Source organism: Porites lutea, chromosome 4, assembly GCF_958299795.1.
Source record: "Porites lutea chromosome 4, jaPorLute2.1, whole genome shotgun sequence".
NCBI classification, from domain to species: domain Eukaryota; kingdom Metazoa; phylum Cnidaria; class Anthozoa; order Scleractinia; family Poritidae; genus Porites; species Porites lutea.
In genome coordinates this window covers 30673879-30695769 of record NC_133204.1, presented here as the reverse complement: position 1 = coordinate 30695769, position 21891 = coordinate 30673879, and the positions used below count along the sequence as shown (strand labels likewise).

The 21891-nt window shown below is 36.6% G+C and overlaps 1 protein-coding gene across 2 annotated transcripts; it reads left to right on the top strand.

Moving 5' to 3' along the window:
- The first annotated feature begins 421 nt into the window (after positions 1-421).
- LOC140933288 (neuronal calcium sensor 1-like) lies at positions 422-19992 on the top strand. Of its 2 annotated transcripts, XM_073382821.1 has the most exons (10): positions 422-561; positions 2606-2746; positions 11493-11558; positions 14569-14690; positions 15376-15445; positions 15958-16028; positions 16403-16510; positions 17317-17427; positions 17879-17941; positions 18801-19992. In XM_073382821.1, exons 1-10 carry the CDS (start codon positions 522-524, stop codon positions 18846-18848), a joined length of 840 nt encoding a protein of 279 aa, XP_073238922.1. In that variant the 5' UTR covers positions 422-521; the 3' UTR covers positions 18849-19992. The 2 variants fall into 2 exon arrangements, with proteins under 2 accessions (XP_073238922.1, XP_073238923.1); XM_073382822.1 differs by lacking the exons at positions 422-561; positions 2606-2746 and adding an exon at positions 11287-11412 and having other exon boundaries at positions 18801-19987.
- Positions 19993-21891: the final 1899 nt, after the last annotated feature.

The following is a 21891-nucleotide window of genomic DNA, read 5'->3' as shown; positions in this document are numbered from 1 at the left end:
AAAATTATCCCCGTTTTCAGCTTTTTTGTTTTATATTACAACAGCTGTTGTAGCATATTTCCTGCATTTATATTACAAAGATTGTTTCGCCACTTTCAGCTAATTTTTGTCAGTAAAGCTATGTCGAGTTGCATCATTTTTAAAGACTATTGGCCTCTAAACTATTTTGACTGAAATAAGATTGCTGCCAAAACAAAATAGTAAACAAATAAAAATTAATCAGAGAAAAGCAGTTCCATGTACAGAAGGATTTCGTGGAAATACCAGTTTCTTTATCCTAGGAGTTTGTATTTTAACGATAGCGATCAACCAGCCAGCTGGCATGTCACCATGGTTTCCTATCGAGCTAATTATGTTAAAATCTTTTCGTGAGTACCTGCTCGAAAGTCTTTAATTATTGATTTAATTCAAAGTGGGCACAGAAAGAGCGAAAACAGAACCAGCGAAATATTGATGAGAGCTGGTTTGACTAAATCTGTGGTGTAGTTAAAGACGTTCGGTAGTCGACATGATGGAAAGGCATGGGTAATGCTGGAAGCTCGGACAAAACAATGTTTCAAGGTACGGTTTTGTCGCATACACATATCGAAATTATTCGTCGTTTAAAATTTTTCACATTAAGGGTAAAATTTTTATTGAGGCCTCGAGTTGCTTGTAGTTATGTCATAGTTACCACTGTGAAGTTCAGTTCCCGTCTCTTCTTGCATCAGTAAAGAGCATTTAAAGTTAAAATCTCCGAAGTATAGCACTTTTCATAGCTAGAAAAGGGATTAATTGTTATCGACTCGATTCGATCTAGCTAGCTTTCTCATGAAATATTTGGTGACAGTTAATTATCGAGTATTAAAAATTACCAGAAATAGTACGTTAGATGAACTTTTTTCCTTAGCAAACCAATTTTTGTCAATCGTAGTTAGCAGTCTTGAGCCAGGTTTTCCAGTATATCATCCATGAAGATCTTACAGAAAACGATTCTGATTTGGTGAAGGATGCTTCGAATTTATTTTGCAAATGCAAGCGTGTTATCTGACAATGATTTCACCCGCGCAAACAATATTTAGAAGTTCAAACTATGACACTTCACTTTCTTGCAAATACAAATCTTGTTGTAAGCTGGGTGAATTCATATTATAGGGATTATAAGTAATTAATTAGAGTCATTTAAAATTAGTCTATAGTTTTCAATGAATTCTTAAATTGTGCACTATCATATTCGCTCTAAAAAATAATATAAGACTGTTTGTTTGATCGTTTTCCCTAAAACGCATAATAATCTTTTTGTAAAATTCTAAGCGAATATATAATATTCGCAAACCGTTTTAACCCACCTAACTCTTATTTATTTTAGTTAGATGAAGGCGTTTGTTTTGGCAATTGGATCGAAACATCTCTATTTTTTCGTTAAAACAATAAATGCTTCTGCCTTTAAAACAAGGTGGAATTACCACCTGTTTTTTCTTTACTGTAAATGTTGTAATTTCAGTATATCTGTATGTAGAGGCAAAAACAAAAACACATCACTTTGTATTTTGCCTATTACAAAAAACTGTCACCAGTTTGATTGCCGGCAACAATCTACCATGCGACCGTTTTGTCTTGTTATGCGGCTGCGTGTGGGACTGGTGATGAAGGTCATTGATAACAGCCTCGCTTCCAACGGCGTTACGTAGAAGAGCGCGATCAAATGGTCGACTCTGATAGTCTAGGTGCAGTGAAAGCGATATTCACACGATATTCGCTACTGATTCGCGGGTTTTGAAGGTGACGAACGACTGGGATGGGTAGAGAAAAAGACTATTGGGGCGGACACTTTTTGATTGACATAACCAAAGCAAATTTCTAATGGGGCTCGTTTGTCTTGACGCCAAATACCTTTTCCACTAAAGCTTTCAAATCAGGTTCCAAGCGCCCTAGAGAAACTGCGGCCCACTGTGATTCTCTTTTTACTATGAAAGCCAAGGAAGAAGTGCAGATTTCACTGATTTCTGCCCATTGACTTCTGACTTCTGACCCTTGATTACAAACTTGAGACTTCCAGCTTTGAAATAATAACTTCAGACTTGACACTCAGTTTTCAGACTTCCGACTCATGACTAATAACGTTAGACTGCAGGCTTTAGTTTCATATTTCAGAATTGAGACTTCGGACTCTGTCTGATGTCCGAAGTCTGAGTAGTAACACAGGGACTGAACTTAAGGAAATCGTAACAGCGCGACTCCGTTCGAAACGAACACGATCTCTATAATAGGAAAGTTAACCCTTTCTTCATTTTTGTCTTCGAAAAACAACAACAACAACCACAAACATTTTTCTGAGCAGGTTTGGTGTACAACCTCGGAGACCCAGGGTCAGAGTTTGAAAACTTTTATCGGGAAGTTTTTCACGATTTTGCTGGCTGCCCCTGCCCAGTGTATGTTGCGTCAAGAAGCCGTCAGATAAATTGTTTGCTAGTAAAGCTCTCAAGGATTCCTTATAACTAACAAAAGTTTAGGTTTTGCTTGCGCAAATTCCTCTGAGAGCTGGAAAATTAATTCTAATGAACCTTAAACTTTGTCCACGAATTCTCACCACAATAATTATCATATTTGTTTTATTTCTCTGTAGTAGCAAAGCATTCAACTTTATCACCGCACTGCGGAGAGGATAGGCACATGTTACCAGGAAGAAGCCCTTCACCGAGCAGGAGAAATCAGGAATCTCACCAGCATCATTCCAAGTTCGCGCAAATAAAAGAGGTCGTCAACGGTAAGGGAACAGCCTTTAAAATTAGAAAAAAAAAAAATGACTTTGACATTCCTCGGCTCCTCCTGCAAATCGCAATTATCCGTGACGATGAGTAATTTTAATGTTAACGATCTTTATAGTGGGGCGGATATGTGCAGATTTGGGGCCGGATTGTTCACTTTTTGTTAAAAGCACCAAATTTTCAGGAATGAGAGAACTAATTATGACTTTTAATATGTGATATGGTGCCATCGCAAATTTTTCCTGTTAAACTGGTTTTTGGAGTGAAAATTAAACTGGGCGCCATTTTGACCGGAAGTAAATAACACCTAACCAAAAGTACACAAAATTAAGCTTTTGTTCAAGCCAAAATGACGATGAAATTGTTTATTATATAAACTAATCGTGGCTATTAATATGTGATATGGTGCCATCGCAAGTTTTTCCTGTTCAACCGGTTTTTAGAGTTATTACTAAAATGGCCGCCATTTTGACCGGAAGTAAATATCACCTAACCGAAAGTACACAAAATTTAGCATGTTGACGTCAAAATGACGACAAAATTGTTTGTTCTATGTTTTTTCGGTTATTTATGTCGTATAAAAAAAGTCAACCGTGTTACAAATTAGCGGTTTAAATGAGAGAACCTGAGGTAAAAGCGGGATAAATAGGGGATATTACATGGCCGCACGGGGATACGAATTTTATCTTCGAGTGAGAGATACTTTCAGCACGAGAAGATAAAATTCGTATCCCCAAGCGGCCATGTAAGTTTCGGTTTATTTTATAGATACTGATAAAATTCCAACATAAAACACAAGTTTTTTTAATATTCATTTTCGAAACAGTAAAATAGTGCAATTAAAGTGGTCACCTATGGCAAAATGCCTGTCACAAAAATGTTATGAAACTCGGATATAAAGTTGTAAAGGAGAAACAAAGACAATAATACGTATATTTTCTGTTCCAAAAAGTCAAAATTTTAATGAAGAAGAGAAAAAATACGTTGGTAACCATGGCGACACCAATATCCGCACACGTGAAAGATAAAAATAGTATCTTCACTGCGCGCGATGAAGATATGATTCTTTAGTAAAAGGAAAAATACTGGTATTTCATCAGTATCTATATAATAAAATGGAAATGCAGCTCATTCAAAGCAATTCATTTCAGTAGTGAATTTAAAAAAGGTGTGAAACAATGATTCACATTTTTAAGCATAGGAAAGGCCAAACATATGAACAGATTTAACTACCAAAAAACAGATTATTTCTTTTTACTTGTTTTAACCCTTTAAGTCCCAATAGTGACCGACATCAATCTTCTCCTGACTCACAATATCCATACAAGGTCAAGAGATTAGGTTTTTAGAATTAATAAAATTGTCACCTAAGAGAAAATCCTTTAATCTTTATCAAATTCTCTAAACTTATCCTTTTAAGGAAATGTATAGAGACCAGTTTGAAGAATTTGTAAGGGTTAAAAGAGTTGATCCACTATTAACTAGAATGCAGAATGCTTTGCGGCTTTCAAAGTAATTTGAGGTATACTAGCTCCATCATTTTGTGTTATGGAGGAGTATAAATGACACTCTGTGCATGTACATATTGGATTGAGATTGCTTTCACGATAACGCCTGCTCATTTCAAAGTTTACCATTTTCAAAAAGCTTCCGGGAAATCCGTTTGGAAGGTAAATGGGTCCCCTACTCAGCCTACTCTTTACAAAAAGCAGAAACAGTGTCTGGGTTCTTTAACTTCCCACAGCATTTTATATGAACAAGGACCGTGAGATGGGGCCTACAGCTTTTTTTTTATTCCAAGAAGACTAGAAAGTCTAACCGTTTGCAGATGACATTAAAAAGGCAGCACTTCTTGTCAGTTATTTAAAGATCCTGAGTGACAGTTGGTCCGGCCGGGGTTTGGAACCGCGGCTTCCCGCTCAGTAGACCGGTGTTTATCCACCTGGAGCTAACCGGGCGGCGGCTTAATTCAGCTGTATTTCACTATCAAGTGAATCTGTGCCTCTCTTGACATAAGTGAGAGTCTTCAATGTAACCACCCCCAGAATGTCATTTAATTATCATGCACTGAGCAGCACTGATTATCATGCTAAAGTCCACGTGCAAGAAAATAAGGAAAAAGCGTTTTCCGAATGTGCATCACTTACGTTAATCCCCTGAGCATGTAAAACGTATTCTCTTGGACATAGTATGTGGCAAATATGTGGCGCCGAGAACAGCTTGAAAATAAGATCTGGGCGGGTAAACGTCTATCAGGAGCTATACTAAGAAAGTTAAAGAAACTGGAAAAAGCTAGTTCTTTTGTAAAGATCGAAACAAGCAGGTGCTTTTTGGATTCCTTGCACATTGAGCAACGCATGTCGTCTAGGGCTAGATGTCCAGTCTTTTCAGATGCTATATCACAAAGCAGATTCCCTTCTTTTAAGTCTCCATGTTGTTTGTGTCCAAGACATTTTCCATGAAGCTCCTCTACCATGAAGCCAAGTTAGCTTCCCTATCATATATCTTGGTGCTAATGTACATATACGCTACCTTCCAGCCTACGAGATTGCTAACGCATTTACTAAAAAGGCTGCCTTGCACTTCCTCCGTTCCATGCATTCACAAGATGTGACAAGAAAAGATTATTTTCTCTAATCGGAGTTGTTTTCCCTTACACGTTCTTCTATACGATAGAAAAAGTAGTTCTTTACAGTCAACTGACGAAGCCAAAAGTAGTTTCTTTGACCCGGCCTGCATTACTCAAACATTTCAAGGGCACGGCGAACCATGCTGGCCACATATGGAGTCAGCAGGCACTGGTATCAAGCATCTCGGTTCCTAGTGTGCAAGATTGGGGCTGGATGTCTCTAAGAGGAGAGTGGCGACTCTCTTGCACACCACTGTCAGAAATTACAAAGTTGAGGGTGGAACTAGTCAAGTACGCTAGTAAGAAGGGCTAGGCCCAGAAGAGTGACAATCGTGGAAGGCAATCCCAAACTCTTTTTTCGATTACAAGCACTCGTCTGCATGAAGTATCAAGTCATTAGGTCACCGAGATATCACCAGTTCTTCTTCGATATTCTTTATCATGGCCAAAGTAGGCTCAAGTTTAGTGATGGATTATACATGATGAGGATAGTAAATTGAGTGTATACATTAGATTTAAAGAAAATATTAAAGTAAAGAAAACTAGCATTTAAGCTCATTCCTTAAAAGTTCCGACTCTAGTAGTTTTACTTCCGGTCTAGCTGGCGGCCTGCACTTATATCATCGTTATTCTATTTTTTAGACGATTTGCGTTGAAATAATATCTCTTCGTATGAAAAAACAGCTGCCTTAGGCATTTTCTGACATTTTCTTATCCAAGTTGCTAAAATTCAGACGTTTTAAAGGAAATGTTAATTTCACTTCCGGTTTAAAATGGCCGCCATATTAAAACTCTTATTTTTTGCACTTAACGGCCTTTTTGGCGATGGCACCATATCCTATCTTTTTTAGGGCCTTGAAAACTATCATCATGCCAAATTTCATGCTTTTAACAGAAAGTGAACAATTGAAGCACATATCTGCTCTACTATTAGGAGATACTGACTAGAGTTTACAGATGGTGTGCTGGCATGGGCAGTAAACAATCATGTGAGAAACGATGAACTGAAATACACATTTTGTTAATTATTGGGTCAATCAACAGTGTGGGATAAGGGACTACTAGGGTGTCCTATACAATCAAGGGTTCTTTGTAATTTGGGTCCTTAGAGGCCAGTTTACATAGTCGTACGAAAATAATTTGAAGCTGTTAGCGCGCGTCATAATGTGCGAAACTTAGCGCATACGCAATAAGGGTGTTACCATTTAAATTTATGTTTAGATGATTCTGCTGCTAAAAATCATCCAGCCAACTATTTTCAAGATTGTAAGAGAACGCCTAAATAGCGTCAGGACACCCAAGTAACCAAAGGGCACAAAAAGATCAGTGTGCTGCTCTCTTGGGGGCTCGCAGCAAAGGTGATGATGATGATGATGATGATGATGATAGAGAACACAACACAAACCTTTATCTCGCCCCATGTAAGGGAATCCAGGACAGTCTTGGATTCTGGATTCCATGCTGTGGATTCCGGATTCCGGGTCAGGATTCCGGATTCCAGCACAGTGGATTCCGGATTCCAAAAAGAGCTGGATTCCATTTTTTTTCCGGTTTTAATGCTTTTCTTCGCACTTCGTTTTCGTGTTCGAATCTTGCTATATTGAAAGACGTTGTTAGAAGGCATAACAAGTTTGTTTTCTTTTTCGGTTTACAAAATTGCGGGAAGAAATGTATTACAGTTCCGTAAGGGTTTATGGTATACGGAGGGGGACATTGGGGGGCCGTCTACACCGCAACACCGCAGAAAAAAATAACAAACACCACATCGCCGCAAAAAAACGTAGCGAAACACCGACATCGCAATTTAAAGTTTTGTCCTACGATTAATCTAATCCAAATCTCCTTGTAAATGGGGATGGAGGATCTCTCAGCTGGTTAGTGATTAGTAGAGAGTGAGACTGACCTCAGGACTCTATTCTTCACTTAGTCTACTTTTGTGAACGCTATTTTCAGCCATGCTGATAGAAAAATGCATGCAACGCCCAGATTTCGCCTGTTATCCTTTTGTTTTAAAGTCTTTTTGTATTAAAAGACCATACAGATCATCCTTCACTCCGGATATGAAAAAGCAGTGAAATATTTATTATTTAATCAATTTTAACCGACGTTCCTAGGAGGGTGGAACTTGTTTTGGGTCGTTGTGGATCTTTTGTCTATTAGTTTTGATCGTTGTTGATCATTTATGTCGTTTTGGCTCTTTTTGCCTAGTTTCTCGTTTTATTAGTAACTGGCCAAATAAACATACGCTGTGGCGTGTGCAATTCATTCTTTGCAAAGTCTTTGGTTCTGTTCACTAAGGAATAGTTTTCCGTCTCAATAAAACTTGAAAAACTATTTTTATCTTTTAAGACTTTTTAAAACTCTCTCCCCGTGTCAATGAAGACTTTTGAAGAGGGTAAAAAAATTCTCGCGTAGAAGTTGACGCGTACTGCTTTGAGGTCTTAGCGAGCACAATGATAATGAAATTCAAACTAACTGTCACGTTGAATTTGATGTTAAAAAGAACAAAAACAACAAAAAATTAGTTGGTTCATACTTAAGATGTGCGTATAACCACGTTTTGTTAGAAAAAACTTCACGGCTCTATCAAATTCGTTATTTAACACGTCGAAAATTGAGGATTTATTTCAAGCATGCGCTCTTTCATCGCCTGTCACATTCCTGACAGGCAGTAATCGGATTTGACCAGATCTTCGGCTTCGTCAGTAAGAGATCTGGGTCTCTGAGATGGTCTGGGGTCTCTAGGATCCATTTCAAACAGAAAAAAAGTAACGGGCTAAACTGATCTCAGATCAGTCTAATTTCCAAAAGCGACCTCAATGTGAACGAGGCCTATTCAGGGGCACAACTGGAGAAAGAAAACATGAAAAATCCGTCTGTTCCTCGACCGAGCCTGAGATGATTGAGAGATCAAGAGAGACTTGAGCGTTTCTGACGCGTTGGCTCGTTTTTAGCGTTTTACGACCATATAGCGCTCATTTATACGATATTTTCTCCACGGACGACGTAAACTTCATATCACATTCAATTATGATTGCGAAAAAATCAATCTTTCGTTCATGTTTGTGACTTGCTTACCGCCACTTTACAATCCACAGATCGACACAAACGAAAAATCATACAGCTTTGCCTTTGGCACGTTTAGATCTATCAGTCACCTAAAAATTGGTATAAAATTTCACAACACAGAATTACACGTACCTTTTTCTCTCAGCCTTTTATTTTGCTTGTGCTTTCCCATAACCTTTTTTTTTAATGACGTAGAAAAGAAAAATCCAACAGACAACAAACTTCAAACTCGTCTCATCGATGAGGTGGCGAGATTTCACGCGTCCTTGCACGTGATTACTTTAGTGACAGCTGATTGGTACGGTTCTGACAGTACCTAGCTTATTTCTGAAATATAGATTATCGAAACCATGAAACTGTTCTCACCGAAACTGCTAGGACCAAATTAGGGACTAGGAGACTGTGAATTTTTTTCTCTTTTGGTAAAATGTTGAAAGTTGACGTTTATTTTCAATTGTGAACCAGCAGAACCAGGAACGTTCAAGAAAAGTTTCACCCCATGTGCACCTTTTCCGGTCCTATGCCAGGTCAACTCGTTTTTGATTTTTAAGTTCATCGAAGAGAGTGAACAACAAAGAATCAAACAGAGGTTGAAGCTATTCAGAACAATCCAATTTATACCTTAAAAAGGCTGCGCTGTATTCCCTCGAAAACCCCCGAATTTTGTGATCCTGCCAGCCGCTCATAAGCAAGGGTTCCCTCGCTGACCGTGAGCTTGACCTTTCATATGGAGCTCGTTAAGTATGGTTTTGACACCAGATATGCCGATATTACACTGTATGTCATCACGTTGAGGCATATACCCTGGGGAGGCTTTCCATAGATAGTTTTTCTTTCGAGCGAGTAGCTCAATCCAATCTGGAGTGAATCTTTAGTAAGTTGGATTCTGGATTCCAATCTTTAGAAGGATTCCGGATTCCTAATGCTGGATTCCGGATTCCAAAGCCCAGGATTCCGGATTCCACGAGCCAAAAATTCCTGGATTCCGGAATCCGGATTCCCTTACATGGGGCGATTTATCGCATAGTGTTTAGAATAAGCTTTACTAGTAATAAAATACTAAACTATGAATCAGCAGGAATCAGTGAGAAAAAATGAACAAGCCTGATAGAAAATGAGAAGATCAAGTATGATTCTTTTTATAATCTATATAAAAAAAACCCCCAAGAAATCTATAGAATATGTCCTTGAATGACTTACTAAGGCTGCCTCTAATTAAATGAAAGTAGCCTGCGAAGCAGGTTGTAGCCTGTTCCAGGCTCCGAGATGGTGGTGGAAAGTCGTTCAGTAATAAGAAATGAGAAAAACGCGCAAGGGCTGGGGAGAGACAGGGCGGCGGAGCCTGTACGCATTTTTTTAACGGCCTGTTCCGGTATATCAGCTCCTGATATACCCTCTGATTGGTCAATTGTGACAGTTAACATCATCACCTAGTAGCGTGGTCATTAGTTTGTCATCACCAAGATGGCTAACGCGAATCGCCCGTGTGATCTTCATGAATCCGCGTTGTCTTGTGCTTTAGACGAGTGTCTGCGACTTGGCTCGCGGTAAAGATGTTTTCGGTATTATGCCCACCGGTTTCGGCGAAAGTTTATTCTTTCAGCTATTCCCACGCTTGGCTAAAACTCCTCTAATCCTAGAAAACTCTGCGATAATAGTCGTTTCGCCGCTGATATCTATAATGCGAGACCAAGTGGAACAACTGAAAAAGCTTGGATGTCCGGCCGCAACTATTTGGCATCGGTGAAGAGGGAAAGGAGGACGCGAAGAAAGCGAGAGAAGGAAAGTGCGAAATTGTTTTCGGTAATCCGGAGTCCTGGTTGATCACAAAGTGGCAATAACAAAACAGTCCAAAGACTGTTAAGCTTTATATTCCGCTATTACCAAGGGAGAAACTACGCGCTCCAGTCAAAAGACTCACACTATTTTCAGAGAAACACTATCAAGCTGGAGTTTACTAAGTCACAATGCAATTCTCCTTAGTTGATGTAGCTTAAGTTTAAGCTGCACTTCATTCTTATAATTCTGGATCTGTAAATCACTATCCGTGATAATTTAACATTCTGCAAAGAAAACTAACGAGCTGGGCCCAGCGTGATACAACATTGCAGAAAAATATTACATTAATTCACGGACTAAAGAAAATCACTTAGTTAGTCAGATCCAGAAGGCACTTTGGAGAAAATTAAAACCCTTATTCAGCCGCAATTAAAAACTTTACGCTTCTAATTAGAGGTCAAAGAAAATGCTCTCTCATCAGAGGGCAAATCCTGCCGACCAGAAACCAACGCCGTAGTAAATCGATTTTTGTGCCATGACCTCTCATTGTGAAACAAGCGGCTAAAGTCACATTTGCTCAGTGACAATGTAGAACCTTCCAGAGCATAACCTCAATACCCATCAGAGGAAAAAACTTACCGCCCCCTTTTATTGCTATAAACTAGGGCCAAAAAAACGGATGCTCTCACAGGATAACGAATTCGAAGACATAAATTTCCACACATCGCACAAGGAATTCGCGTCGCGTGCAATGCTCACGCGAGAAACTTGAGAATGATTGTAGCTAACTGAAGTGTTAACAGTTTTGACAGCCGAATCCGGACGTGACAAAAATGGGCGGAAGAGGGTCGTTAAAGAAATGCTAACAGGCTCTCTCTCCCATTTTTCCCGCCGCCACCGCCCCCTTTCCCAAGTCGTGCTAGTCTTATTTTCGCTTTGCTCGTTTTAATACGTTCCCACTGTACTATCTGAGAGCCTGGCACAGGCTAAGCAGGTTGCGACAAGTCATCCAGCGGTCTCTACAAAACAAAGCAGTGTCATGCGCAATGTGTTACCCTCTTAAAATAATTTCATTATTTTAGCAGAAAAGGTTTCTTTGATGTGTTTTGGTTCCTATTTTGCCTTGAAAGCAAGTGCCGATGTCTTGAGAAATGGGTCAAGATTTAGGAAAAACAAGCAGGCTTCTAAGTAAGAGATGTTTATTAAAACCTGGAGATTTTTTTGTTGACATAACTGAGTTGCCTTCCTTGTCTATTATGTCCTTTTAGGCATTCGACGCAAAGGTGGTAAGAGAGGACTCGAATCAAAAAGCGATCATACATCTTCTTCTCATGGTAAGTTGGGTTTCCTTTTTCTTCTCGAAAGTAGTCGATTGAGGAGAGAGAGAGAGAGAGAGATTGTCATACGTTCCGGCGAAAGGATTGGCGTATCTCCAAACAATAATTTACATCTACTTTAGCCTGCTTTAGCTAATTTCTAACTTTCAACATGATAAGCTTATGCCTCCGAATTTTTAAGCTTAGTAGAAAAGAACCAATTTTGTAGGCTATTTTTTTTTTTGGCGCAATTTCTACCTGTGAGAGCGCACGATTGCATTTAGGTTTTTTTAGAGCCTTGAGTAACACAAAAAGTGATGCCAAGTTTGCTCTGTAAACATGTCTCTATGTGTTAATTTGATTCGTCATGCCAGATGCCCTATCTATTTGTACGTATGAAGACCAATTGCGAAATTATCAAACAAAAGATCAACACTATTTATATATGAATTGTTAAACCCATATTTCCCTGCAAGCAGAGTTTCGCAAGGATACTATGTTAGCACCAAAGATCCTTTATCAAAATTTACTCTAGTGTTGGTATTTGCTTGTAAGGGTTAATTTTTGGAGCGAATGTTTTCATCCTTATTTAAAGCTCTTTAGCAGTTTTCAAGAGTTTAAAATGTCATGTTTCTGAGGAACATCAGACTGATATACAGTATGAAAAAATGACTGTATATATATTTTTAGTTCTCTTGGGAATACATGAAAACTGGTGTGCATGTATTCATAATTTATAGCTTCAATACCTGCTTAAATAAGATGTATAAATTAAATCACGCAAAATGTGTCCCCTATAAACAAGTCATTTTGTTTCCAGAAAATATACAGATCTATCATGGAAGTAGTATTAGTCTTTGTCATTCAGGTGTTATTGTACAGCAAAAGACTTGTGTGCTTGCTCACTGGCAACAACAGTCGGCATATCAGATTGTAATGCCATGCTCACATATCAGTTTTGTGGCTAAAATACTCTACAATCTCATGATTTTGAACCTGAGTGGTGTAAATTGAGTCTACAAGTCACTATTGCTACAATTTCATTTAATCTCGTTTTAGAGAAAAAAAGAAAAGAACACAACATGTGCATTTTGTAATAATTCTATACCTTAACATCAATTCTTGCAAAACCTCTGAAAATCTTGGTGGTGGATTATTTCTTTTGTTCTAACTACATATTAATTAATATATTTTTTTCCTTTAATAGCCAGAGAAATGTATGTACATGTTTTCTGGGAAAATGTAAAGAGCCATATGCAATTTCCACTTTAGAATACGTTATCATGTTTGATTTTTTTAGAGTGATGAACCTCACCTTTGTAAATTAACTTTCATGAAAGAACATTAGAATTAGAAGGCAGATTGCCTTATAAAATTACAGACAAAAGCAAATCTAAGGGGAAAAAAAAGTAACGTACTTCATTTACCACTATGTAACTTTTAATTTAGTTACTAAATTTACTTCTATTCTAATTTAGAAACCATTTTTCCTGTGGGAAATCAAACTAATCATTTACTGTTTTATTTTTCAAATGCAAAGACCAATGGTGGATCATTTATTTGCAGTATATGTGTACAGCCGTCACATTTCCCCTGGGAAATTGTTATTGTGTTTAAGTTCAAAAGCTCAATAGCAAATGTGATGGTTATGCATATACTTGTGTATGTGTCAAATGAATCCAACCAAAATATTCATTCAAAAACATTTTGATTTTATTTATTTTTATTTTATTATTTCATTTATGTAAATGTAAAGTTGTATAAATTTTTTATTAGCTATACCTGCTGGTCGGCACTGATTTTCACTTTTGCTGTAACATGTATTTCTTTTTATAAGCTGTTGTTTTTGTACAGTGTACATGTTCCTATGATGTTTGGCCAACACGCATTTTAGTTGCTGTTTTTGCAAAAAAATGATTCCCTAGCCTAAAATGTACTTCACTCTTTGTCAACAGTGGAGTTCTATTTCTAACTGACAGTGGTTTCAATAAAATTTGAATTGGGAATGAACTGTTGCTTAATACTTAACACAACTGTCCAATATTTAAAGTCTTACAAAGAATTACAGTGTATGTGGCACTTTTTTAACCTTTCTGTCACCCGAGAAATTTGTTAGTTTTGTGATTCTGTTTTGTTTCGATTCCTTTGTTTTTTTTCTTTGAGATACAAAGTACAGTGTGTAACATGTACGTGTAAACTTTCTTGATACATGTAATTAAAGAGAGGCTCAGGATTATAACATTTCATAATCAATGTTACTCAAATTCTATCCCATGCATGCTCTTGGGACAACTCTTCACTAATACATGTACACTGTGTCCATATCCATTTTTTGGGGTCTGTGTTGTAGTAAAGATAAAACAAACTTTTCATTTTGTGTAAATACATTTTGCTTCTTCTTAGAAAGTGTCACATTCACGGGAGGGACATAATTTCTGGTACATTTAGTAGGCTACTCTACCTCCGTGCATGTATCCACCTATGTGTGAAACAATACATATCTTTTTAGGGGGAGGGGGGCGGAAGAAATGTTTTGATGGTTAAAATCAAAGCACCAAAAGAAGTTTTTTGCCCATTAGCATTACAGTTGTGTATCATAGTCACCACAATGTATGTGTTCACCCATGTTTTTCATTTACATGTACAATGTATCAGAACAGCTGCCTATACATTCACCTGCCAGCACTAGGAAGGGAGGTAGTTGAAAAATAAAAATTTTCCCAGTGTTTCTTTGATAGCAAGATTGATCACCTATTTTATGTGAAAGATTATTATAAAATGTATGCTGACAGAGAGAAGTATTTAGTGACTTAATTCCTTTTTGTGTGTTTGTAATAATTTTTTGGACTCTATTTTCTCTGTTTTAGTAGATGGATTAGAGAAAGTTGAACGGGATACATAGCATTGTCATTATTTCAACTCTCCTTCCAGGCTGAACCACAACAACCAAATGAAGTTTTTAAACAATGCATTAATTATTGGCTGCACAATAAATTATTAAAGCTCTTCAACAACAATGTATTTTTAGACCACAGCAATGAGGAATCAAGTCTCCATTTCGGAGTCAGAGTTGAGGGTATTGATGAGCTGATGTCAAATACAAAATTCTCAAGAGAGGAGTTGCAAAGAATGTATAGAGGGTTTAAAAATGTAAGTACACAGGCATATGTATTAATTTTTTCTTTCCTCAAAATTATGCCTCAATAGCATATGCTTCTCAGTCTCCGACGAAGTAAAATGAAATCTCTGAATATTGAAATAGCTTAAAAAGTTCAGTTATCTCTAAAAACAGTCAAAGCCAAATAAGTACCACAGCTACCATGTATCACTGTATAGCAACATGGCATTTTATAGATGTGGTCCCTGTGGTTACAATAATATATTGTATGATTAATGTAGTAATAAAAATAAAAATCATAGTTAAAACCCTGAGCTTTATGATGTTAACCTAATCAGCCAGGTAAACATAGTTAAAAAGTGTGATATTGTAAAAATGGAACAGCTACATGTATGTTTAAATATCAAAATAGAATGAATTATTGGAAGTTCGAGACTGTACACTGTACTGTTTTCTTTTGTGATTTCCCAGTGTAAAAAACTATTTTCCTGTTTAACTCCTTGATAATATCACAAATGCTAGACAATAGCAAAGAATTAAATTATTTAAATTTATTTTAAAAAGGTTAATTATTTTACATGCATATATGCACATAAAAATTTTTGAGAGGAAGAAGAATCAAATAATAAAGAAATAATTAATTAATTATTATGTGCTAATGTTCTGAAGAGTTTTGAAATAAAAGGTCTGTATTAATATCATGCTTTATTGTGACAGGAATGCCCTAATGGAACAGTTGATAAAGACACTTTTAAGAAAATTTATGCCCAGTTTTTTCCTTATGGAGGTATGTCTAAACTGAAGGTAAAAATGTCATGAAAAAAAGAAATGAACTGGCATTAAAATGATATTTACCCTTAAGCTATCTATAAATCAGCATGATGCTCAATAAAATATTTACATAAATTAATATAAAAATAGAAAATCATGCACTGAAAAAGGATCTACATGAATGTGTACATACTTTAAAATCAATGAATTAGTGCCAATTTATTAAAATTAAAACAGAGGAAAATAATGTAGGATTACTTGAAAATTGTACTTTTTGTATCCTTTTTAAATTGTTTCTCAGGTATAAACTTTTGAACTCTTTTGAAAAGCATTTGAGTTGAGTTGTTTTGGAGTGTTTTGAACAGCAAACACTAGCATTGTATAGCTGGTCTGGAGTTGCAAATAAGCAGGCACCCTGAGTGACATTTTCCCCATAGTGATGGGACAGCTCATATAACTGTGACTGCTAAGCAATACAACAAGACTAGTGTGTTTGATAATATTCACATCGTGCTGTCTTCCTTCCAGATTCAAGCCTTTATGCAAATCATGTATTTAATGTCTTTGACCAAGACAGAGATGGAAAAGTTTCATTTGAGGTACATGTCAGAATAATATTGCATAAAATATTGGAATTTGTTTGACCTTTGACAACTGTCAATTTTTTACCAGTTGTAGAGGCCATTTGTGAATGCAACTGATTTTAATCTAAAATGTGGTGATTTAGACAGTTGTAGTTGCTGGCAAGCATGTCACAAATAATTATACTCTGTATCATTTGCAAAGCTGTTCTCCAAAAAAGTATCCTTGTGGAATGCACAACAGATCTCCTAAGAATCTCTTTTGGTAGGACCCCTACATACTTACAAATATGTATAAAGGTCTCATTTAAGCATGGTATGGTGCATAGATACAGCTGTTATGGTGGTAATCAGGTGTTTAGTGGTAATTGTATCTAATTAATTAACCCCAGGATTTTGTGACTGGCCTGTCAGTGTCTCTTTACGGCTCTAGAGAAGAAAAAATGAAATGGGCATTCAAGCTGTATGATCTGAATGGTGACGGCTGGATAACAAGAGAGGTACTGTACGTTTACTTCTAAATTTGGTACAATTTGAGTGACTAATAAGTAGGAGGGAGAAGAAAAGAAATTATGTGGCATATTTGTTATTTTTGTTGGTTATCTATAGCCTGTGTAGCAAGCGTTTCCTCGCGAGGTTTGTCTAGAAAACTGGAACAAGAAAAAAGAAAAATGAATGTTTTTTTGCTTCCGCTCTAACTTTCGCGCAATAACTCGATTGGAAACGCTTGCTACGCAGGCTCTGTTATCTAGTGCATCTAGTGCATCATTACCACATGCCTTGGCCCATTTGAAATTACCAGCCCAATTACTCTGTGAATTGTACTCAACTTTACACTGTACCTGAGCTCTTGCATGTGGGGAGTGTTACCCTTAGCTTATGATTACATTATTGGTTGAGGTCCCTTCACCTTTAATATTGGATACTTCAAAGGAGCTGTGTCACAAAATTTATCAATATCCCATCTGTGGGAGATGCAGGTTGCAAAGAAAATCATTTTTACAGCTTTCCATTCGGGCAAGTTGAAGCTAGCATTTACTAGCCCAGACGTCATTCAACTAGCTCCAAAAACATTTTGACTAGCAGAATTGATTTCACAGTTCTTCTGTTATTCAAATTCCTCAAAAAACATCACTTGCCTGTTGGGCAAGTTAAAAACAGAATTCACTTGCCCGATAGCAAAATCCCCTAGCCCCGCGCTATCAGACAGTACTTTCTTTGCACATTGGGGAGATGTCACCAAATTCAGCAAAACAAATTGGTTGGTTATTGGGCTAATTGAATATTTTGATTACATTGTTTTCAGGAGCTGGCTACAGTAGTTCATTCAGTTCACTGTATGATGGGACTTGATTCCATGCCATCAGCTGGTAGTGAAGAGATGAGTATTGAGGAACAAGTTGAGAGGCTATTTGTGGTAAGGAATAGTTATGTGATAACAAAAACGACGGCTTTATAAATTATAGAGGAGCAGCAGCAGTAACAGCAGGGAAAAATTCTGACAGAGTCCACTGGTTTAACTGTTGTATTGCACTTGTGTAAATTAGAAATTACAAAAATCTATATTAATTGACAGACTTTTACAATAATAGTTATACATTTGATTATTTTTATAGAAAATGTGCAATATAAATATTAGATATTATTATACTATTAGCAGAGCTAAGAAGGTTAAAGGAGTTAAAGTACAAACTACAATGCTTGACAAAATGGAAGAAAAAAAGAGAAAGAAAAAGGGAAACGTTATCTTGTCAATCTTTCTGCATTTAGTCTATTTGACTGGAGCTTACACTGTATAATATGCGAAAGGTATCAATTCTAGGAGGTTTACAGTAAGTTTGTTTACTAACGTATTAACCAATTTTTAGCTAATGGACAAGAATCAAGATGGCGTTATTTCAGAAGAGGAGTTCTTGGACGGATGTGAGAGGGTAAGAAATAATGTAAATAGCTTAGTAAATGCATGCATATGTAACAGACTTTGGAAGTGAGGAATAACAATGTGGAGGAAAAAGGGGTATTTTTAAAAGCGTTTTAACAATGTAAAAGTTTGCTATTTGATGTTTAATTACACTAGTATATACTACTACATCTGAAATAACATGTGTTCAATTAAGTGTCTAAAACCTAAACCAACTGAGTAATTAAGGGAAGAGATAATAATGAGAGACATTTTATCAAGAAACAATTTTTCCTTGGGTTTCTCTAGGCTGGATGAGAATCTGTATCATAATTCCTGATTAAGTTACAGCACAGGCAGCCCAGACATGCTGAATACTGTGTATGTCATTTACAATAATTATAAAGATCAACAAAAGAGGACCGGAGTCGACTAAATTCCACTGAATTTTTAAAAATACCCCTTTTTCCTTCAAAATTAAAGTGATAATTCTTAATAACTGTTGTTTTAGAATTTATGTATATCATTGTTTAATTTTCCAGTGAATTTTGCTCTGTTCCTCTTTCAATTTGATGCTCTTATGAGCCTTGTATTAACATACTAAACAGAGCCTAAAATCAAAGTATTACAAAATGAAGCTTACATACCTCTTTAGCTGAATGTCTCCTTGTCAGTCTTGGCCGGTTTAAATGGCATTTTGTTGAGTTTTGCACTTGGAGGTAGCATCCACTGTGTAAGAATTATAAACCTTCGAAAATAATTTTGACTTTCAGTCATTTTGAAATCAATCCTACTTAAGTAAGAAATAAACATAAGAACGTAGATTAACAGGCCGATTTAAGTCGGTTTTTGTTTTCAGAGATCGTAACAAAATACAACTTCTCTTTCAGGATGAATCTATTAAACAAAGTCTGGCAATGTTTGACTCCGTAAGATGAAGAGATAAAGCAACAGAAGAGTTGAAAATGATAAAAGATAATATATAACATGTACCTAATCCATAAATTAAAGTAAGAATTGATTGTGCCATTATATAATATTTATTTGTACATTTTTAGCCTTAGTATTTACGGATAATTATGCCAGTATTTAAAATTATTAGTTCCCTGTTTTAGGGGGTTGTAATGCAGAGAGAAGAACAAAAAAAAGATGAATAAATAAGGACTCAGAGCAAAGAGATTTTGCGGTGCGAAATATATCGAGGTTTTCTCAACGTCAGTCCTCATTTTTTTGTTGCAGTCGGTCACGTGATCATCTCGTGATCAGCTATTTCTAGACAATCAGATGACCAACAAGTAAGGTGTTGAGGAAACATCAGAATATTATGTTTCCAGAGTAGGAAGTTAAACTTTTTTATAAACTATGAAACCGGTCAACATTTTGCACATTGGATAAATATTTCACTCGTCGGTCGCCCATTTTCTTACTATTTATGTTACAAATTGTATAATATTTAAACATGTAAAGCGTTATTTAAAATATTGAAGTATTTATTGTCATATTCTACGGTCATTCTTAAGTGGATAAAAATCTTACACTGACACTTTTTTAGTCACATTTTAAAGGATTTTTAAAAATTTGAACCCTTCATTTGACAAAGTTGAATTGCGGCATCGGTTTTAGTTTTTAAAATAACGTTTATCATTAAAGGAATAATAGAGTAATTGAATATTTAACTGCGACGAGGATTCATCTAAGTCACACATCGTCGCACGAAACACAGTTTGACATTGATATGGAAATCATGCATTGGGCGCGCAACCTACAGTGAGTTATCTGCTAGCAGATATCTAAGTAATCTCTAGGTTGCGCCGATAGTAGTGATAGTAATACTCAAGAAATATGATGTAAATAAAGCAAACAGATTGTATGCCAAAATCAGCAAATGTTTTCTTTTTCTCAAGGAATTGCCAAAGATGCATCAGATAAATGGTATCAATGGCAAACTTTTGTAATCTGTAATCCTTATTTATTGCTTAATGCGTCTATTTTGCAGCATCGTTGCAGCCTCAAAATTGATTGCATTTGATCTGTCCAATAACAAAGGCTTGATATCTGACGTTTTGCATCAGATAGCTAGGCAGTGCAATGCAATAGGCCATTTACAGTTGTGGGCTTAGTAACCTTGCTTCTGAGGGAAAGTGAGGCTGAGGTTGATCTTGTTTTGATACTAACTTCCTTCCTTTTCCAATTTTAATTTTTGCCTTAAAACTTCTAATTAGCATAAGAACAACATGATTTACATAATAAAACAGGAAGGGCTCCATCAAAACAACTCTAGCCTCGTTCCCACCTGTAACTGTAAAATGGGCTATTCACCATTTTTACTTAAACTATAATGCACCTTGTTTATCCCCCTCGCCCCCCCCCCCCCCAAAAAAAAAAAAAATTGTTAACTGTTGTTTCCAATTTCTCCTGGACATTACAATCCTCCCAGGAGAAATCGAAGACAATGGTTTATGTGAAAAAGGAAAATCGCATTGTACTACCTGTTTAACTGTCTGACGCAAGCGCAAAACACTCGCGAGAAAGAAAAAGAGAAAAAAATTCTCTAGACATGAGTACGTAGGTTCCTTTTGCCTGAGCCGAGTCATGTGATGCCTAATGTATAATTGATGCAAGTTGTTAATGCGATCTTGCTTAAGTAATGGTCCAGATAAGAAGGAGAGAACCAAACGCAATGAACACATCGGAATGCAAAAAAGTCCTGTCTTTACTATTGTCTCTACTACACTTCTGATTCAAGTGGTGTGAACATCAAATTTTACGAAAACTTCTCAAAGCAGTATGTATATAAATGCTTTGTTTTCTAACGAACTTTCTTATAACAAAATCTATTCTGAGTCTACGTAATACAGAAATCCTATGTGTGGCTATTGTTTTCAACTCTGATGATTGGTTGAAATCTTTTTACACAAACAAAAACCCTTTAAAATGGAGTTTAAATACATTTTTCGACTGTCTTTTGTAGTTTTACACATTCTCTGTGTGAAAATGAAAACATTACTATGCGAGGAAAGCGTATTGCACCATAACAAAATAAATTGCGCTCCTTTTTACCAGGGTCATTACTTAAATCTTATTTTTCTCTTTTACCTTCTTGTCGCGTGTCGCGCTCAAGCCTCATAGCCAGGGCGGATAAAGGTTGGGCGGTGAAACGAGCGCTCCGCTCTTCATTTAATGTGTGATGCGGAGTAGCACTGGCACGAGCGCTCTTTCCGCGCTTCCGGTGCGCTTCAAGGCCGGCGAAATTTTCCTTTTTGTAAACCGGAAATCCTATTTTCTTTCTGTAATTTCAGGCTACAATGTTAAATACATAAATTCGTTTCATAACAGTATCAATAAACAGTTTCATATGTTTGTGTCTGTACGTCTGTAAGTGAAACTTGTTGGTCGTATAATGCCAAAATTTGAGTTTAATTTGAAAGTGTTGAATACCTCCTCCTTCCACTAAATATCACCTAATCGTCTTTCGCCGTTTCGTTTGCAAAAGCTTAACACTTCTTAACCTCAATTTTTACATATGTAAAAGGAAGATAAATCTTATATAACATAACAAAAAATTAGATTGATATATATTGATATAGTGGCGTTGTACTTCTTCAAACTTTGCTTCTCGGGTGCAACGCGCCACGGCGATTCGCGCAATGCGTTGCAAATCCGGCAACCGCATGTAAACAAAATTTTTTGAGGTTAGTTGTAAGGTTTTTTCTCTGTTTTTCTCTCTAAAACAAAGCAAGGTAAAACAGAAAAAACTGAGGGGAAACTAATTTTGAAGTTTCGAAGAAACAGAAAGACGTCTGAGATGTTTTTTTCAAAATTAAAAAGAAGGATGATGGTGATTGAAATTAGCATAATTTAGCTATAATTTCACCTTGCACGAGCTGCACGCATTTATAAAACACACGTCATCTAGTTATGAAACACGATCTGCTGTCTTTTAGTTTTGCGATGGATGACATGGATGAGATTTTCCTTCGT